The following is a 22511-nucleotide window of genomic DNA, read 5'->3' as shown; positions in this document are numbered from 1 at the left end:
CTAGCCACTATCCATATTTGCTTAGAATAACATTATTGTTAGTAACCAGTACAGGAAGAGAATTCATGAAATTAATGTATTCATATTGTTTTGCTATGTTCGTCGATATTTACTAATTAAATTATGGTCAATGACTAGCAACATAATACATTAGGTCTATTTCTAATAAAAAAATGAACAAGCTTTTTTAATCATTCAATAATTTATAAGTAGATTAACATAAATGAAAATGATTGACAAGATAATAATTATTACTTCAATAGGATGTCATTGATTGATCACCGAGTAGCGAATACTGTTAGATTTATCTAGTCCCTGAGTGTTGAATGAATATGGCCATTGGTCTACGTGACTCAATAACATATGAAACATATTTTGGTGGTACGTAGTTGTAAATGATTATTAGGAAATCATATATTAGACTAGGTTTCATACTGGGCGGTAATCATCATTAACAGTTGTGGGATTCTGGTTCAAATCCAAAGTAAAGTGTTAGTTCCCTCAAGATTGTAGATATGTCAGCAGAAAAAACCTAGATCAATGCATGGATTTCCTGTCGACTACTTCGAATTACACAACATTTCAACATGGTTCATGTGATTTTTTGGTCACTTAGTTTAGTGACTATGTTACAACCTCATTGGTAGAACTCAATCGGCAACATCATCGACTAAACAAGCCTTACATTGGTCATTACTGAACTATCGATCAATTGAGTTGAATGTAAAACAATTAAGTTTCATTGTGTATATGAGACATCCAAACACTCAGTCAAAATATGTTCATTCACATTTTCTAACCTCAAATAATTCTACAATAAAATAATAATTCTTGTGCGATTTCACTAACAGTCAGTCACTCACAACGTAGAACTTCGTACGTACGTACATTAGTTCGAGTGGCCGTACCACATTAGCACAGGGATGTAGTTGTCGATTCAAATCCCATAGTGGTAGAAGTAGTTAGAGTATAAGCAGTAATCAGAAAGATTACGGTTTAAATATGTTATTCAAGGAGTATAATCCAGTGAAATAAATTTGGAAAGAGAGAAAAGATAAGGACATGAAGAATTCAGAAGATTAGAATTTGGCAGAACACAAAGAGTGGATGCACCTTCGCTATTGCAAACGATTTCAAGTTATGTCATTCAAGGTTTATAACCATCTCGCGGATCCCAACCACGTAGTCTACACCTACCAATATGGCTCAGTCCACTTTTCAGTGACCTCATGAATTTGTGCCACGTTTCGGTCTGGCCGCCCCCACTAACAGATCATCATTACTATTATGATATGCTCGTTATTCCTCCCGATTTTCCCATTAGCGTCCGTTTTTCTTGACAAAAATTCTCCAGAAAAATTATTCTAAATAAACTTTTTACCGCCATCTTTTTTTATCTGTTTATATCAATAAATGATTGAAATTTTCATTTCATTTATTCACTTCGAAATTTCTATCTCGAAACCGTTCACTCATCATAAAATCGTCTTTTTAAAAGCGATGATAACTAATTTTGATAAAGTTTTGTTTTCTGAGTTGGATAGTTTTTTGGTCGGGGAGCTTTCATCGTTCTTCTGAACGATATCATCAGCACAAAATTCAAAGAACAAAACTTCAGCAAAATCATCCACCTGAGCAATGATAACTAAACCGACTATCAAAAATAGTATTAACTCAAACATTTATGAAAATGAAAAATAGAATAATCAGTGAATCTCGAAAACTTAGATATTATAGATTAATAATTATTCAAGAAACAAGTGGGTTACACAACATGATAAGATAAAACTGAGGAGTGGGAATCTGGGCTAAGAAGGGAAAATCAAATCAGGTGTGTGAAAAGTAGCTGACAGTAAACGTATTTCTTTATGTTTATTTTCAATATTAATAAGGGGGGTTTTGTAGAGATTGATTTAATTTGTGCATTCTATGTGCTTCATAGATGCCATAGATTGATTTCAGTTAGAATACCGTCAAAAGTCGAGGAGTACTAGAAATATTTCATGCTATCATGAAACATTTCTTCAGTCTATTCCCACATCCCTGCCGAGGATCAAACACATGTTTAATGTTTTAAGCGTCTCCATCGAGACCTAAAATTCTTGTGTTCAATTCTCAGGTATAATCATAGAATAACACTGCTGGGTATTCACACACTTTGACGAAACAGATATCCAGTGTTTCTTTGTTTTCAATGGTTGTCTATCTAATGTCAATTATAAAGCTTAATAATCTCCACAAACTCGCTATACTAATATATTTAAGTAAACATACATAAATTGAAACTGAAAATAGTCAAATTGATTAGACAGAATTATAAACAAATATTAAAACATTCAATTTAATTTCTTTTCAACCAACAATAGGCTATAGAATGAAACTCGAAACAAAGATGGATAGTGGCTAGCAGTGAAATCCAGGGCTTGTGTTTCGTCCTATTTGGGACTTGTCAACTGAGTGTACCTGCATCCCAGAATTAATGTTCACTCCGGGACTTGAACCCAGTACTGTTCGCTTGAAACGCTATCATGTTATCCACTCAGTCCCTGAATCCTAATAACCACCTGGGAAAATACAAGCAAATAATACCAAGTGAATGAAACTGGAACACTTAAAATATATCTGTCAAATTATATCTTAATATTAATAACGACAACAATTAATATCTAAATGTTATCAATTCATGATTTCCATAATAAATTTCATTGAATTCACTTAGCATTGTTTGTTTGAATCTTCCCATTGATGTTTTAGGACTGCAACTGGTCAGTCTCTTATTGGCATATGTGCATACTGTGCGTATTGCCTCGATATAGTCTAAATTCACAAGCATTATAAGCAAAGATAGATAGTGGCTAGTAGTGGAATCCAGAATGCGCGTTTCGTCATCAACTCTGAAATGCAGTTGCATCCAGCTGATGAGTCCCAAATAGGACGAAACAATTTCACTGAATATTTTGAAAAAAAAACGTTCTCCCATCATATGATCAGTTAATTCTATATTGAAATGTACGGAATTGTTACTATGATCTAATAATTAGTTAACTGTCAATCAATGAATTATTCATTCATTCATTGTCTAATTAAATCCATGAGAACAATGAAAATATTATGATATGCGAATATTAAATAAAAAAAGGGATACAACTATAATTTGAAGTGAATAATTCTGTTTAGTTACATTTAATAGGTAATAATAATGTAAATGATTTGTTGTATGACATTTTTAACTCTTCAAAATATTAACTAATTTATAGTTGAATTCATAAGTTAATGTAAGTTAGACCACCATTGAAAACTTGAAAACATTGGTCCTAGTATGATATTCCTTAACAGTAATCATCGATGATCTTGCATGAAGGACTTGAACCCAGGACCTTCGGTCTTGCCTGCAAACACTTAACGTTTTGACTAATCATTTGGTATCCAATGGTGTTAATGTCTAACTTCAACCAATCCACGAAATTAAGCAACCATTCACCAACGTTTTTAGTGAGTTGATATCTACCAACAGACCTGGTTTAACTCCACTTGTTACTGCTTCTCACTAGAACTCCAGGAAATACCTCATGGAGCCAGTCACTAGTGAGTACATTTTCGTGGTTGAATTTAGACATTAACACCATCGGATGCCGGCGGGCTCAGTGGTCTATCGGTTAAGTGCTCTGGTGCGAGACTGGTAGGTCCCGGGTTTGAATCTCGTGAGGTTGGATCGTGGGTGCGCACTGCTGAGGAGTTTCACAATAGGACGAAACAGCCGTCCAGTGCTTCCAGGTTTTCCATAGTGGTCTAGCTTCATTTAACTTATGAATTTAGCTATAACGTATAAGTTTTATTCAATATGCTGTTTAGAAAAAAATATAAATATTGAGTACATTCAACAATGTTAAGATCAGGTGAAATGACATCATAAAATCCTAGAACTCAAATAGACAAAATGAATGAACACTTATTCAAAACATATCCAAGCAACAGAAGATAACTTCTAACAAGACTACGTAAAAAAAGGTACCATAAATGTAAATACTATTAGAATCATGAAATAGTGACCGTCAGTTGAGACTTTTCTATTCAAGTTGTTTCTTCAAGTAATGTTATATTAGTTGATTGAAGCAGGTTGATCTAATGATATTGTGAATTATATACATAGATCAAGTTATTGATTGATGGGTATCAAATACTGCCGAGTTCAATGTAAATGAATTTGATCATTGACTATAGAAATAAATCAGACGATACAACTTTAAATGTACTTTTGAATTTACTTATAATTCATAATAAAATCTTTGCTTTCTTACTTAAGTCTAAGCATGTCAGTCACTGTTGAACTTATAACAACTATAAAATGAGTTTAAAATCAAGATTCTCAAATACAACACGGAGAACACCAACCCAACTACACTTGATGGAGAAACTCTGGAGGAGATGGAAACATTCACGTACCTGGGGAGCATCGTTGATAAACAAGGAGGATCGGATGCAGATGTAAAGGCAAGGATCGGCAAAGCGAGGGCAGCATTTCTACAATTAAAGAACATGTGGCACTCAAAACAATTATCAACTAACTTCAAAGTGAGAATCTTCAATACGAACGTCAAGACAGTTCTACTGTACGGAGTTGAAACGTGGAGAAGTACTACATCCTTCGTCAAGAAGGTACAAGTATTTATAAACAGTTGTTTACGCAAAATACTCAACATCCATTGGTCGGATACTATCAGCAACAGCGTTTTATGGGAGAGGACAAACCAGCTTCCAGGTGAAGAGGAAATTAGGAAAAGACGTTGGAAGTGGATAGGACATACATTGAGGAAGTCACCAAACTGCATCACGAGGTAATCCCTAACTTGGAATGGCGAAGGAAAGCGGAAAAGAGGAAGGTCAAAGAAGACATTACGCCGGGAAATAGAAGCAGATACGAAAAAAAATGAATGTTAACTGGGAAGAACTGGGAAGGATTGCCCAGGACAGAGTTGGATGGAGAATGCTGGTCGGCAACCTATGCTCCCCCACTAGGGGTAACAGGCGTAAAAAAATGAGTTTAAAATATTTCAAAGGGATAATGAGGGATTAATAAATATCAAAAGTAAATTACATAAACAATTTGAAAATTTTGATAATCGTGGCCCCCCAAATTCCCTAGTACGGCCAAGAGTGGGGAGAGTCAGCTCTTCCTCGCGAAATTCTCTCACATGGTCACACATATACAGACACTGTCAGAAAAGCCCTACTCATCGCCTTCTTGTGGTGGGGGTGTAGTTCACGAAATCGAGAGGATGAAAAGCGAATATCCAGTGGTTTAACCGATTTGGTGGATATGTAGAATTCACCTGGAGGAGTTGGAAAACCCTGATTCCAAACCAATGGTGTGCATAGGCTCCAGGATCCTTAGGGAACAAACGGCGTATGTATCTGTTGTTGGTCATCGGCTCTCATGGGACTGCATCCCCTAACGTTGATCCATTGCCTTTTGGATTAGACATACAGGTCAAAGGCTCTGGGTGTTGCCCTTTATGAAAACCACCTGTTTCGATTTGTGCAACCGGAGCAGTATCCCAGCCCTCACACAAATCGAATGATTCATGTGTTGCATATCTATTTGGTGCCTCTTTGTACGAATGTTTATATGTCTAAATAAATCAATAAATTTGATAATCATCTTATAATGAACTGGATCATTATCATAATGACATTTTATTATTTTCTAAATAGGGATTAAGATTAACCAACCGTAAATCAATGAATAGACATGAATAAGAAAATATAAAGCTCAACTACCATGTCCAATGAGTCATTAAGTGAAAAAGCGGAAATGACGTCATTTAGGTTTGTAAAAATTACAAGGACGTTAGTATACAATGATTAATATTAAAATGATGACAAGAATTGAGCATATTCAACATTCAATTTTAGACAGTAACTAGGGTGAATCTTATCTATATGAATGAGAAAAGAATGAGCTAGCAAAATGGCTTCAAGATTATGACGTGTTTATCAAGACATTATTTTGTCTACGAATGATGAGCAGTTTTCTCTTGAGTGAGAAAACTGTCCACAATATCAAACCAACCTTTAATTCAATGTAGACTATCAACGTTGATGATCTATGTCGAAAGATTGGAGGCCTACTCAAATTAGACGGGAACGGTGTAACGAACAAGCTAACTTCGAAGTCACACCTCACGGTCAGCATATAACGTGGATTACCCCATTCGACGTATTTAAGTATTATGTCTACTTTGAAGACTGTATAACACAAAGAGCTTGATTACGTAAATATATTAGTAAAAATGAGTACAGAGATTTTAATGAGACCACCACCTCATGGGCAAGTCCATGACGTATGATTAACTGATTCACGTTGGTCGTCCTTGACTTTGACGGGGATCGATGATCTGTTCGATATTTAGTGACCCAACTGCCGGATGATTTGGCTAGGGTTCAGTGACATTTCACTGGCCCTACATCAGTATGTTTGATGACATAATTAGCATTATTTTTAAGAGATATCTTGAATTGTTGTTATATGATGAACTACAGAAAACTAGAAAACACTAGGAAACTCTCTTTTTATATTGAAATAATCTCTATAATTCATCCAACTAATTAATAAACGTATTCTCTGTAGTGGTTAAGTTCTTATAGGAACTTCAGTAATATTTCTCAAAGTCATGACATTTGCGGTCCGATCACATTGTGAGAATAAGTTAGTCATCTAATTAATGACCACTTCATGACAGTCATGCAACATTGACAATTGAGAGAAGCTAAAAATATAAACTATTGCATCCTAACTCAGTAATTTAAATGTAATGTACTCATCACAAGACACTATTTCTAGGTCCGAATTCAGTTAAAGTAATGGATATCCATTGATGAGAAGTCCCAAGCTAGGAAAAATCAGTTGCCTTATTCTACCTAGTTTTAAACGGTTATTTCAACAAAGTGTCTGTAATACCAAATATATTCCTATGCAAATAATCTTTAAAATACACCCAACTATCAGCATTTCATTATTCTTTAAACGGATTTTTTAAAAAATAAGGGACAAGTCCCAACTGCTAATCCTACATTATATTTCACCTGTTTACTACTGCATACTTTTGTCTACGCCAGATACTGCGGATCCGTTGGTCAGACACTATCAGCAACATTCTACTTTAGGATACAACAAACCAGATTCCAGAGGAGGAAGAAATCAGAAGGAAGTACTGGAAGTGGATAGGACACACATTGAGGAAATTACACAACTGCGTCACAAGGCAAGCCCTCACATGGAATCCTGAAGGCCAAAGGAGAAGAGAAAGACCAAAGAACATATTACACCGAGAAATGGAGATAGATATGAGAAGAATGAAAAAAAACTGGATAGAACTAGAAAGGAAGGCGCAGGACAGAGTGGGTTAGAGAATGCTGGTCGGCGGTCTATGCTCCATTGGGACTAACAGGCGTAAGTAAGTACTTTTGTTCCATTAGTCTCAGTAAATATTGCAATCATACGTAATGTCGGTCTAGGTTTGAATGTTTCAGTCATGGATCCAGGTTTACCAAGTATGTTGTATAAAAAGTAGGCTTATTACTTATCTGATCGAAGTAAAGTTTACAACAGTTAACATGCAATGAGATTATCACAAAAATTACAGCTTAGTTTGGTAATATGGTTAGTTGATCGTCGCTAATAAATTTCCGATGACAGATTATACTACTATTTAGTAGTTAGAAATATTACATAAATTATGATTTAGATTCACGGTACTGTGAAATCCTCAATATAGTTTTTAAAATAAATAAGCGTTAAATAATGTGGAATACACTGAAAGAAAAATACAAATCGATGGAAATGAATAACATGAATGGTTCAAATCTAAGTTAATGATGTCCGAAAGGAATCAATATTTGTGTTAACATTAGGAGAATTGAGTGACTGGTTTTAAACCGAGTGTAGCAACTTCCGGTAAGGATCAATTTCACACTTTGTTTCGCGGATTACTACCTGGTATAGGTTTCTGAAAAAGACTTATATTGCTTGGTATCTTAAAGAATGTATTAGTGAATTATTAAATATCAAGTTACAACATAGGGTACTGTCTCAATCTATACATTAAAAATTATACAATGATTACAAAGGAATGAGTATCTGTTCAGGTTGATATACCACTAAATGGTACAGATAGGAGGGTAGATAGGATTTGGTGAGGTGAAAAGAGGAGCAGTTTGAAAGGAAAGAATAAGATCAAAGATTGAGAAGTTGCGAATAACATTCAACTGAAAATTAAGAAGCGACAAACTGTGTCACAGTGACTGATTTTGGGCCATGTTAATCAATGATTCCAACCAGTAACTGCAGATAGTTTGTTGATCTGGACCAGGAACTTTGTACCTACTTACACGACTTAGACCACCAGTCAATTATGTAATGGATTAATTCTATAAATTGGTTTGTTCGCCGTTGTATTTCGCCAAATCCACTTTTATGGTAGTCATCATTTCGCATAAGGTAGGCGATGGTTGCACATGTATAGTATATACCCCAGACATTTCGGTCGATGAAACATAACGGCCTCATCAGCCAGTTTGTCATTTTCACCAAGTACCCTAAATTGACCTAACCTTGACAATACTCGCTTAGTGTTTCCATTACATATATAAAAAACGCTTTGAAGATAACTATGATTGAGTGATTGTGACCGAAATATACCTTACACTTTCATCTTGTACTGTTGTTCAATGTTTAAATGGTTCCTAAATATTAGTGATGAACTAAACAAAATTTAATAGATGATTTTAAAAATAAAATACAGTTTGTTTTTAAATGATATCAGTTAATGAATTGACAAGTCTTATTTGTTTACAAAATGTATATCAGCATGATTTCGTCAGTCGGTAACCTTATGGTTTAAGATGATAGATTTTACTCCTATCCCTGTCTTTCTTTTCTTCTATAGGAGTCTAATTAAGCATTTATGTTTGCACATTACGTAAGCACTCATTTATAGTCATTTTGTATCCAGAATGTTCTTCTACATCTGATCCATATTCTCAATATTTTATTCAATCTTTGTTGAGGATTTTATGATCACTGAGTTGGATGGTTGTAACTTCTCCTTGAAGTATATCCTTATGATGTTGCCCAGAAGGACAATGTAAGCTTCTAAACTAAATTAATCAACTCACAGAAAAAACAACACTTTTCAACCTCCTTATCCTAAGCTACAAATATTCGCCAATATCTATTCCGTATATTGACTTTAGAACATTGTCACTTAGGTTGTTAAATATAAACTTCTCTACAATACGTTTGAGCTGAATCATTATACATTTACAAGTCTATTTGCTTTTGTAGGGTGGGTTACATTGGTCCCTTGGAACTTGTTTAAATCTTTAGGAGTACTATGCTGACACATGTTTACGTTAACTATCTGATCAAATTCATTTTTGTAAGTATTTTTAACCCGAAAACTGTAATTCTGATTTTAGATGTTTATAGGTTCCAAGCATCTGAGGATTTTAATCGTATAAAGAACCCCATCATATTAAAAGACTAATATTTGAACGAAGAATATTCTTTTCGATAAATTCTCTCTTCAGGTTCTACAATTATATATCCAAATTAATAATAATCCGAAAAAAATGGCCAAGTTAAAGGCAAAGAACATCGTTTAAAGCATGTATATTTTGGATTTTCATAGTTGAAATCATGGGTCAATTGAAGCTAGACCACCATCGAATACCTGGAAGCACTGGACGGCTGTTTCGTCCTATTATGGGACTTCTCAACAGTGCGCATCCACGATCCCGCACTCGCGAGATTCGAACCCAGGACCTACCAGTCTCGAGCAGTAGCCCTTAACCGATAGACCACTGAGCCGGCCGATATCCAACGGTGTTAATGTCTAACTTCAACCAATCCACGAAGTATGTAAATTTAGGATTGTCAAACCAAATAGAATGTTAACTTGAATCTGTATATATGTTAAGTGATCAGAATAAATATGGGTCAGATAGGGTAAGAGAGATATGATAGTGCAATTACAATTCGATCAAGTGGAAGACTAAATTGTGTGAAAAATTAGTAAGACGTAATAAGGAGGGATCAATGCGAAGTGAATGAATAATGTATAGGGGAGATACAAAGATTTGTGAATAAAGATAAGAGAGACGATTACATTTGACTACGAAAGGTCGTAAGTACATAGTCAAATTAGGTCATACAATAGCTAGGATTACTATTGATTAATTGGCTATGTGGTTGGCCAAGGGAGGAGCAGGGGTTGGAGATATTTCTTCTGTACGCATAGCTCCGGTTTCTTCAACCTGATGGCTACTGCCTCCGCTGTTTGAAGGACTTTAAAGCTGACAAGCTTTGGCAAAAAATTACTGACCCTATTATTAATTGAAAAGGTTTGGTTTATACTGGCACTATGACCAGTTTGTACTAAATGGGCCAACATCAAGCTGTTTACTTTCTCCACCAAACCTTTGCTTAGCCACGCTGGGATGTGTTCACAAGCACGAAAATGTAAATTCCTAGAACTTCAACCAATATAACTTGCTCCACATGAGCAGTCGAACTGATAAATACAAAATCAGGTGGTCATTCTGGGTACTTCATCTTTAAGCTTTAAACGATGTACTTTGCCTTTAACTTGACCAGTTTTTCGGATTATTAATTTGGATCTATGAATTTTTTTATTTTTTATTTATACACATAAATATTGGTACAAGGAAGCACCAGATACATATGCGCCGCACAAATCAAATGAGATTTGTGTGAGGGCTGTGATACTATCCAGGTGCCCAAACTGAAGCAGGTGGTTTTCTTAGGGGACCACACCCCGAGCCTTCGACCTAAAGGTCTGATCCACAAGGCAGTGGAGCATCGTGAGGCGATGCATTCCCATGGTAGCCGGTGACCAACGATCGATTCATACGCCATTCGTTCCTTCAGGATACTGGAGCCCATGTGCACCATTGGTTTGGAATCAGGGTTTTCCAACTCCACTAGGTGGACTCACAGTGTCCACCAACCTGGTTAAAGCGCCATACATTCGCTTTTCGTCCTGTCAATTTCGTAAACAACACCCCCTCCACGAGAAGGCACTGAGTAGGACTTCCCTGGCAGAGGCTATATTACGCATGGCTATGTGAGAGTATTTCGAGAGGAAGAGCTGAATCTCCCCACTCTCGATTATACCAGGGAACTTGGGGGCATCTATGAATTGTAGAACCTTTTAATCTGACGACCTAACAAAAGAAATAATAATATCAGGGTTTTAATAGAGATATATTATTGTTTAAAAAAAATATACTAAATTATAAAGAAATTAAAGTAAACCTTTTTGTTACAAATAATAAAGTATATACTCTTTAAATTTCAGAGTCTTGTCGATTACTATCATGATAATTTTTATTTTTTCGATTATCACGAACTAAATTATTTCCACTACTTTCACTGAAACTATATTCTTCACTGAATCTTTCCATAGATCCTACTGGTACTTCTAAATCAGAACGTGATTGATAATTTTGTCCTGATAGAAATGTGGACTTTGCCTCATCTGTCGGTTTAACTGGTAAAGCTTCTTCTGGCCAATGACGTTTTATTAATTTCCATCGACGTCGTGTTTTAATTTTAGTACTCATTGGAAATTCTAATACTAGCGTTTGAATATCTCGACGTAATTCTTTATTGAATAGACCAAATGATATAGCTGATAGTAATGAAGAGAAGCCAGAAAGAATTGCAAATCCATATGACCATGATGGCCAATTCAATGTAGGATAAGGCATCCAAGTTTCTGTTTGATAATTTACACCGAAAATAACCACTGATATAAATATTAAAATTGCTATTAAAAAAATGAAAACAACACAATATTATTTGATGTTAACTAATTAAAAAAAATAAGTTAAGTATCAGAAATCTAAGTTTTATAGCTGTTAAACTGATATATCTGTGACTGGGAAAATTGATGGTTTTTCTTGGAATCAAAATAGTGTTGTTCGGCATCACGGTTGAAATAATATCACTGATAAGGTGGTAATGTAGTGAATGAAAAAACAGGCAAGGACAACTAAACAGCTATTCGCACGAATTACAAAGTTTATTGATAAAATACAAAAACCATACTCTGATACTCTATTTGCGAAATGCCCATTAATTGTCTCAGGCTTCATTGTTCCTGAATTTCAACACCAATTGCTTTCTATTTCTGTTCTTCTCTTCTTGATCCTCTCAATCTTCCGCTGTCAGATATTCTATTCCTTACTCACGATATATACTACTTATGTCGATATAAGTAATCCACACCACAGTAAGACGAGCATTTATTTCACATATATCTGAATAAGAAGTACGAAAATACTTATTTAAACTGTGTGCCTGATTCACTTCGTGTAGTTTAGGGTAGAAGAAATTTTTTAGAACAATATGACACTGATTTAGGTAAACAAATACCAATGATTTATTTTATTAAAAGCATGACTTTTAAATTTTTTTAAGGTTTGCCTTAAAATGAATGTTTGTAGCCAATTATCTGAACTACGAAATCAGTTGTGGTGATTTATCTTCAAGTCATTACAATGAAGCAGATAATACACTCTTGTATGTTTAGAGGTTTAATGAACTCGAGATAACTGATGAAAGTGACTTGAAATCAGGTTGAACTCATAATGTTGAATATCAAAAGACAAATAGCCCGAAGTTCAGCCTTTCAAACGCAGAATAGCTTCACTATATTTCACTAACTTCACTCAGTTGAGGCTGACCCAAATTAATAACAACATAATTATTTGGGGGTGTCCGAGCAAACGTTATTAGTATGACCTCACTCATATCATTATCATTTGACGTAGCAGCGCTAGATAATTACAATTATCATCAGAATATCTTGGAAATTCCATAAATATATTGCGACATCTGTCTATTTCATTCTCTTTTTTAAGGTGTAAAAGCTCCCATAAAAGTCCCATTTCTTACCGTATTGATTCATGAGACTGTCAGATTTGTTTTACAGTCTTTCAACCCGTCTAGTCTCGTGTGAGAACCATTACCGATTTCTCTTATTTTTAACCCGAACTTATAAAAATCATTGAAAAATGTAAGTGCTACTGTCTAGACAGACAACGAGATTTATCCAACGCACAACATGCTATTGAGAAAGATCATAAAAGTGATAAAAGTGTATTCTTTAATCTTGCCCACAACACCTGATGAGAGCCCACTTTAGAGGTACTCGAAACACTAAAGATTCGAAGACTTATATCTTTCTAAGAACTTCATTACACTGGCAAAATGTTTACATTACCCCCTTTATTATGATGAATTTTAGAATAACTGCAACTCTAAAGTTGGCCTTCTCACAAATCCTTCCTTAATTTGCACTTAAAGTATATAATATCAATACATTAAATAAAACAAGCTACATTTTGATAATAACAAAAACAGAATGTACTTTATGCTAACAGTGTCACTAGGCTTTTACAATCTTAATTTAGTATAGTTTGCAGAATAGTTGTAAAAGCCAGTGTATTATGGTAAAATAAATATCTACAAAGGAAATAAAGTCTAAATCAAGGTAGTTTAAACTTTTAATGTCCTACTCTTCTGCTAAATATTAGAAAACACTCGTACATTTTCTCTGAAGCTTTGAAAGCAGCTATACCTGGCAGCGGTGAAGCCATTTTCCAAGATTTTTCAATGTGAAGGTGTTTTGTGTCTGGAAGTCAACTTCAGCATGTGATTTGACTAATTATGACCATGACAACTACCACGAGTTTGTCAAAAAAGGATTTAGCCTAATTGTTTTGAATTCGAAAATATTAACTATTGTTATTTATAGTACATAGGTACACTACAATACGCTATGGGTTAATTGATAGTTGGATTTTTACTAATATCAGTAACAGGGTCGTACATATAAACGCTTGAATAGTTTTACAAATTGATGGATCGAGAAATTAGTTTTGTTAATCAGAATTTAAACTATAATTCTTAGTGTGTTTGGCAGACAGTATAGCACCACATTTGATTACAATAGACATGAAAGTAGCAATTTCGCCAACATATTTGGGCAGTGCAGCACTGTATTTGGTTAAAGCTCTGTGTTTTAAGCGTCAAGCCGAATGAAGACATTATATGTTCAAGAATTATTTTATACACTGGCGAAACGTAACAAGCGAAAATGTGGTCAATAGATATAGAAAACTTAAAGTTACACAATTTTGGTCCTCCAAAGGTTCAAATCTGAAGTGGAACTATATCTACGTAGTAGTGAACCTTAAATAACCTACCAGCATAACGGACTTTATATGAAAATCAGATTATTAGTGTTTTTCTTCTTGGCTGACAAAAGCTTGCCAAAATGAGTTTGTGTAATGAACTATATTTTGAATCTTTGTAGTCAACTCATATCATGAACAGTTACATATTTCCATAAAACTGTACTTATATGTCCCTGTAGAAATCAACTTTATATGAATGACCACAATTGCGTCCAATGTTCGTCTACCGAAACAGTATAAGAGGGAGAGTTATAAAGAAAATTCAACCGGATGATAACGTTGGGTTTTATTTGTAGGAGGAAGACACTTTAATAAACTGAGTCCTAAGAAATAATGAAAATCGACAGTCTGAAAAATGTCTATTTGGGTCAAATTGTAATACCATGTTAAAATAGGAGAAAGCCAACTGTTTCAATCAAGTAACAAAAACAAAATTAGAAGAGGAAAACTCATTTGAAAGCATAAAAATACTCAATGAATTTTCACAAAAGACCAAAGATCTGAAAATACTTACTTGAGCAAGAATGACAGAATGTAATGAGCGAGATAAAGAACGACTGACGTTCCACATGTCTTATCCTTTTACACATGTAGGCGATAAGAGTGACCACTGCCACTATTTGTAGACATAGAGATACTGTCACCATAACTTGGATGATCAAAAACCAAACTAAAATTAATCACGATGAACATTTAGGTAAATTAAACGTACATGGAACCAAATCCGTGAATATTTTTCGCATATATGGAGAGAGAATCCACCAGCAACCGTAGTAAGAAACCATATTGGGATCTAGACGTTGCACAAAACCATTGACACAAAATTCCCACAGTCCCAAGCGGACAAAAGGTGTATGAAGTCTAGGCCATGATTGTAACCAATATGGCGTGACAAAAGCTATGATCAAAAAGGCAAAGGCTGTGTAGGTTGATATGTATGCAGTACGATATCTGCATTCAGTGAATGGTGAATGCTTGATTCTATGTTTGATTCTCATGCGGAAACCGACCTATTGAATAAACACATAAAAACGAAAACAATCGTGAAACAGTAAAACAAAATAAATTTAATATTTGTAATTCTGCATATAATAAAGAAAAGGAACCGTTATTCGGTTACACACAAATATTCTGATCAGAATCTAAGCAATGTTAACTAAAAAACCGGGCTTTTGGATGTCCAGTAACTGGGTTGCTATTGTGATTGTGCAACAACGGTCACAATTTTTCCTTCACTTGTCTTCACCTTAGTTCTAAATATAAAGTATGTTTATCCTGAAACTATACTTTGCTTAAATTTTTTGAGCTTAATCATATGTTACAAGAACAAAAGACGAATTTGAACATCAGTTTTCAGTAATAATGTTTTTAGATCGACCGACTTGTATAAGGTTCTCAGTGGCTGATACTAATACATCCTTTCACTCTCGCTGGGGTTTATTTCTAAAAAATAATATTAAAACATCTAACAGGCCCATATGAACCAGTTTAAATCTCTATCAGTCTCAGTGGATATAACTCTCTAAAAATTTGCACTGCCTACATATAAGTGTATTGATGTTTTTGACAATCCAAGCCTTTTACTGATACAATATGGGACTCTATTAATGCCCTTTGCAGTATGCAATGTCGACTCTAAAGGAATTCTTGTCTTCTCATTTCCTACAGGTCTTGGTCAATGATTTACTATTATTGTCGAAGAACAGATCGGTAAGATGCTAAATTGAATACCTATAAATGTCCTTAGACTTTATCAATCCAAATGGCCTACAAGAGGCATTCTGCTGACATCTAGCTTTGTGATGATTACATAGCTCCTAACAGCTAGTTGCAGTAATGGTGGATCTGTGGGATTATTGTCTCATTCGATATTCGTTCAATTATCTTTGCTAGTATAATAATAGACCTGGTCTTAAAATTGTAGATTTGTCATGATATGACTACCTTATCTATAAGATCTCACATGCAAGTCATAGCATTCTCCACACCGACTCATCCTATAGTGACAATCAGCAATATGACGTCTAGCACTTCTAATGAACACATTTGAGCTCGAAAGAGAGTAATATATTTGATCCAAAATGCAAGAGGTTATATAGAACGGCTGCGCCTGTATAACCGAGCCATGCCACTTCCACTCATTGGTGCCGCGTTCACCTTTGTTGAAGCCTTTTTTATGTTAAATGTTGAAAACAAATCTCAGCATTTATACGCTCAGCTCCAAAAGCCGTGTAATTAAGAACCGATGCCACTACATTACTCTTTAACTAGAATCAACGTGACGTCGGCTCGATACCAAATCGAGTAGATAATCGCGCTTCAGAGGTCACCAAAAGAATAATAAGAACCATCTGGGTGTTGATCAACCGAAGGTAAACCAAAAAAAGGTGGTAGCACGTGTAATAATCCCGAAATTTTTGGTTTAATTCTGAACACACTCCGAATGAAAATCAACATGAATATTATTTAAGAATTAAACAAGACAGGATTATAATAATGAACAGTGATTTAGTATATAAATATTTTAACAAGTTACATTAGGATTCATAGTTATCTTGCTGGTTAATAGCTTAACATGTGAAAAGTATAAATATTTTGTGCTTAGAAGTAGAAGAACAATCAATGTTGTATCAGTATTGATAGCGGTATTATATTAGGTCTAAATTAGAGAGGTAGTTAACGATTATGCCTTTATGCTGCCAAAATGGGTTGATTCTCAACTGCATCTGCAATAATCGGCTAACATAAGAAACAGAGGTATAACGACGGGGAGGAAGAATTCCAACTAGTGTTCCAGTTAGTTTGTTAAGTTTATTACGGTTTACTTAGTCACAGGGAGATTTTCTCGACCTCTTTATTGTTTAACCGTGATAGAATTTAATAAAACTACTAATACATACAAAGTGTTATCAAAAATCTTTTTAATGTGTTAAAATAGTGGTATTCATGTGAATTTCGGACAGATGGTTGACAGGAGTTCATTAAATATGAATGGGTCAGTGAGAGATGTGTTCTAGAATCATTGATTTAATGTGCGATAAACGAATTATTCATATCCATACATACTGGTTAATGGCACACACAAGTTGGTTTCAAATACGGATTTTCGCAAAAGGTAGAATTCGACCTATTTGAAGCAGAGTGATTACAAGTTATTGAAATTGACAAAGTTTATATGCCACACATATAGGTGACATGGTGTTGTACGATGCTCTCGGTTAAACAAATCTCTACAAGATGATAAGCAATGAGTGTTGATCATGTGATTATTTGGGGGAGCATAAGTTAGAACCAAGGGTAGGACAACTCCCAAATCATGTCTAAGACGATGGCATGTATCTCTGTTAGTGTTGGGGAAAATTCAACAGTGATGTCTTCAGGTTGCAGGGGATTTGACGGATTAATTATGTTAATGGTTAGTATGTATGATTGTGTCACTAAACATCCAATTAGACTGGTAAACATCTAAGATGCTTACTTAATGAGCAGGTGATAAAGAAATATACCGAAATCACCTATAATAGATAAAGACAACCACTAGAAAACAGCACTATTTAATGATAGTTTTAACGGAAAGAACACGCTGAAAATCCCTTCACAAAATTTCACTAAACAGTACGTCACTCATTTGTTCCTTCTCCTGCCACAATTTATTTTCTTGAGTCTTTCTTTTCTGGTCATGTTTTACTATGCTCAAGTTAGCGGCGTGTTTCAGTGTATGACTGTTACCTTCGACTGTTCGCTTTGTAAGGTTGCTAGGATTCCTGCAGTTGGATATCTGATTTCATAGTGTTGTGAATACTTTTGGTGATTCTCAAGTACCAAACTCTTGTTTATCAACTGTCTCTTTTGTTGTTTAGCATGCTAGTTTGTGTTCGAGAAACCCCTGACTGTTTAGCGCAGGCTGTATCGTTCGATATATTTTGTATTCTTGACAAAATTTGTCCTCTTTCTTAAATTAGGACAGAATAAATTGAACATAGTGTTTTTATTTTGACATAATTCAGTACGAAAACCGCTTCATATGCTATACAGAAGAGGGTTGTATGGCCCAATCGGATAAATTTTGGTTCGTTAGCTCTGCGTTTAGATCGAATATTAGCATTTCGGTCGTTACACCAGTTATAAGTCAGTCTGTCAACCGTGGTTTTGTCGATAGTCTCATTAATTTTATCAGTCATATTGAGTGATTGTGAAGACAATGCCTTAAGGCGTAATCTAGAAACCCTTATAACTAGTTATAGTGTTGACTTAGGATTAGTGAGTATGAAATGAGCATTGTTGATTTAGGTGATTCTGAAATATCAGTTTTTTCTTCATAAACGAATCCGAGCTGCCTGATTATATCCCAAATTGCTGTACGGAAATATTTGTTCACTCAGAGTAAGTTTTAACAATAGTCTGTAGATTTCAACCTACAGCAGTTGTCAGGTGGCGATGCACGAAACAGGTTTCCAATACCTTTCCGTAAGTGTGACGCCAACTTCAAAGGCTTAATAACCTTGTCACTAGACACCAAAGAGCTTCATCAAATATCTCTTGAACTCACGCCCACCAATGAGGCACTTTATTATGGACCGCCTAATATCTAGACGGAACAAGAATATAACGAACCTCATTGTTATTAGTATGAATATGAAAAATTACCGAACACATGTTTTATCCTCTCTCCCTATTCATTGATTATTAATCATGACCTTCTGCTCCTAACCCTCGCTTTCAGATTCTGCGTCTCTGTGTTGGTTAAAGATACATTATTCTTTCTAAGTGTCCTGTCATTCTTTTTTTATAACAAGTAGACAGACAAATCACTAATCTTATGGATGTTGGTCAGCCAAGGTCGATTAAAAGAAGTTCAAAATGTCCTAAATTCTTGTGAATTTTTCAGTGTTTTACTTTTCTTACCCTGAAAATTCTATTATTATTATTATTCACAAACATCTTATGGGTACATAAGTGCTGTGAAGAAACCACTTCGGGTTTCTTCAAAAATGCAATAATACACAATTTTCAATAATGTAAGCATTACATATGCCATGTTTGGGAAAGGAAGGAAAAGGAAAATAAAATATTAATAATAGAATGGTAATAATAATAATAGTAATAATAAATCAGGTTCTGTGTAATTGGCAAGAATTTTGAATTAATTTTCAAGGAGGAAAGGAAGAAACTAAGGAAATAGAAATAAAGGAGTCGCGGAATACACTAATATCTTAACGCAGAACAAGAATAAACAACTATGTATGTATAGCAAAAACGAGTAATAAAAATAAAATAAAACAGAATAGATAATTAAGTAAATAACTCGTTATTGCGGTAAGATATGACGTTAGAATAAGTTTTTGTGCATGTACAGTCATAGTTTTGGGTGATGCTATGAAAGTCTCAATTAAGTGCAAAAGATAATCAATATGTATGAGGTGTATATACATAGTGAAGATAAAACGAGTCTGATAAGTTGAATTCAGCGTAACACAAGTTATTGTCTTAATCCAAAGCTTCGTAATCTTAAGAATAATATTTATTTAGAAGGAAAAAATCTTCTACTCATTCATATCCTTTGATTTTATATTAGTTCTTACCACCACTAACCCACATATAGTCTGAGCTATCTTCTATAGCTTATACCATTAGTTATCTTCATAGCAGTATGATGTACTTAATGGGTGTCTAACCAATAATACAAATGCTTTAGCCATCTGATTTGCTTGTAACACGGAACTAGTAGAGACAGTGTGTTCCAACTATGGACCTTGATCAAAGCAATATTCATACTCGCCACAAACGTAAGAAGGCCTAACATCACAAAAGAAGGGAGGGTGGCATTACTGACCAGCAAACATGATGGTTGGGGGAGATAACTTCAATCCACCCGTGTCTGTAGGGGAGAAAATTTTGTTTAATTACTACTCCTTGTGGTCTGGTGGAATACCACGAACCAACGGTATTGATGCTGATTTATTTATGCAAAATAACTTCCTAAATCGTGTTTAAAAGGCTAAATCGGTTTCACTTCCTACTGAGTAATCCTATTATAAGGAAACTGGAAAGTTCGCTAAAAACGAAGCTTGCTCAATACCCTATAAATTTTAAAAACAAAAAATGGGCTCAAATAGCTTCTACAAAGAAGGGAGACAGCCAGTTGTGTATCCGAATACTGTTTTCAGCACTATATTTTATAATTACACATAATCCAATACTTTCAAATTCTTCCTGGACCACCTTCATTTATATAGTTCCTTATCCACTGATACCTTGTTCACACTTATTTTCTTTAACATATTAGAATGCTCTTGCTGATAAGTACCTTCATAACAGAGAACTAAACCAAGTAGTTATACCTTAACTATTCCTCCATGAACATCACTCTGCTTCTCGTTCATTCTTTTTCTTACACCCTTTATCAGCCCACTTGAGATATGCCACTGAAAACAAATATGGATCAGGTGACTTCGTCCTGCACCGTTATTAAATCCTCAGATATTCCAGAGGGATATAAAGTTGTGGTTTCTAGAAGCCCCTAACTTCACACAGATCTATTTTCGACCATCAGTTGCACGTCGCAACGCAGCCTTCATAAAAAGCGCCAACCGTGATATTGACAATATATTTCTTATTAAAACTATCTACATTCATATCTCATAAAATATCAACCCAGCTGAGAAATTTACTACAGTGGAAATTTTAACTTCCGTAACAATTTGATCTTTCCTGTAAACTGACATACCTCATGTATTAAACTTTTATTTGCGAATAAACTATTATTATTACTTAACATCTACAACAGCCTCTCTGGTGCAAAATAAAACACTAAGCAGCAGAACGAACGGTTAGCAAATGAATGTTTGATATCCGGGAATCAACAAGAGTATTTCAAACAAAATGGGATTTGAGAAAACGTTACAGCCAGTCAGTTAAAGGTCTGTAAGATCTAGCTTACCCCTATATTAGTGAAATTACCTATGCTATCGAAATAATAAGCTTAGTCTAATATTACGGACTTGGCACAATGTGACTAACTAATAATGATAATAATAATAACAGTTGCAAGCGTGAGTCCAGTGCTACCAGTTTTCTAGCTTCAATTGACTCACGCTTGCAGCTATGAAAATACTAAATCTTCACAAAACCCTTTCTGATAATTTACAATATCTTATGTCGAAGCCACGTCACTATCTATACTGTCACCTTAATAGTGTTTCTTTCAGGGAACATTGCAGAATACAAGAAGTTACGAAGCGTGACCACAACTATACGGTTGAGTTATGCCGACTCTATTCAGTATTCCTGGGTCGATGTTTCAAGCGTTCAACATCCAATTTAAGTTTCCTCAGTTGTCGCATGTTCATTTTCAAAGGTTTTGTAACTAAGATCAAATTTCACTACAGGCTAACATTCACCAAGCAAACCACTATCCAATCATGAGTTTAGTAGAAAAACAACATTGTTGTCAACGGTTTGGTACTACATAACACCAAGGCAGGTTTTATCCAGAATCAGATAATAAAGCTTTAAGTTAAAGGACTGAGGAATGTCAGTTTATGGTAACAAAAGTCCTGGATAATTGTTATTATACAAAAACCATGAGAGAAAATTAGGAATTTTAGATGCATTCATTTCGTTACAGGTGTTCCTGACAAACCAGGAATATTACTATGAACTTCAAGGACAGAGGAATTCGCCCCTCGAGTGCAGATGGTCAATCACAACCATTTGGCTACACAACTACTGAAGTGTACAGCCGAGTCATGTGAAAACCAAGACAACTGGCGGAATGCCGTACACTGACGAAGAAATGATTGAAAACCAAAATCACGGATTAAGAAAGTAATAACAGCTCTATTCAAATGAAAAAACAAAGTATGAAACTCGAAAATGAGAATACTTGAGGAAAAGAATTCACCTTTGAGGTTAAATAATGCTTTGTTTCCATATCAGGTACATACAAGGAAGATTTCCACAGATGAGTCTACACAAACGTGAAAAATCACATAGAAAACATCGTGGGTATAACTAATTCGTAGCATGTACTTCAAAGAGATTCCAAAAAGACTGGGGTTACTTGCATTAATTAATCCGCGCAACTCATCATATTGTTAAGTACACTTGAGGTATTCATTTGAAGTAGGTGATTCTACTCCAAGACAAACAGGCGAGTGATAACGGCAAGAATTTGTTCTAAACAGTTTGACAATAAACTGGTGACTCTGGTTCGATTTTGCCATGCT

The 22511-nt window shown here is 34.9% G+C and overlaps 1 protein-coding gene across 1 annotated transcript; it reads right to left on the bottom strand.

The window, feature by feature from the left end:
- Positions 1 to 11268: 11268 nt before the first annotated feature.
- Smp_127930 (hypothetical protein) lies at positions 11269 to 22216 on the bottom strand (the record flags this gene model as incomplete). The annotated part of the gene is made up of 4 exons (XM_018798624.1): positions 11269 to 11849; positions 14798 to 14953; positions 14996 to 15293; positions 22187 to 22216. 4 exons carry the CDS (start codon positions 22214 to 22216, stop codon positions 11368 to 11370), a joined length of 966 nt encoding a protein of 321 aa, XP_018653547.1. The 3' UTR covers positions 11269 to 11367.
- Between the last annotated feature and the right edge of the window lie 295 nt (positions 22217 to 22511).

The sequence above is a fragment of the Schistosoma mansoni genome, chromosome 7 (assembly GCF_000237925.1).
Source record: "Schistosoma mansoni strain Puerto Rico chromosome 7, complete genome".
Lineage (NCBI taxonomy): Eukaryota > Metazoa > Platyhelminthes > Trematoda > Strigeidida > Schistosomatidae > Schistosoma > Schistosoma mansoni.
The sequence above is the reverse complement of the archived record's forward strand: the minus strand, read 5'-3'. Positions and strand labels throughout refer to the sequence as shown.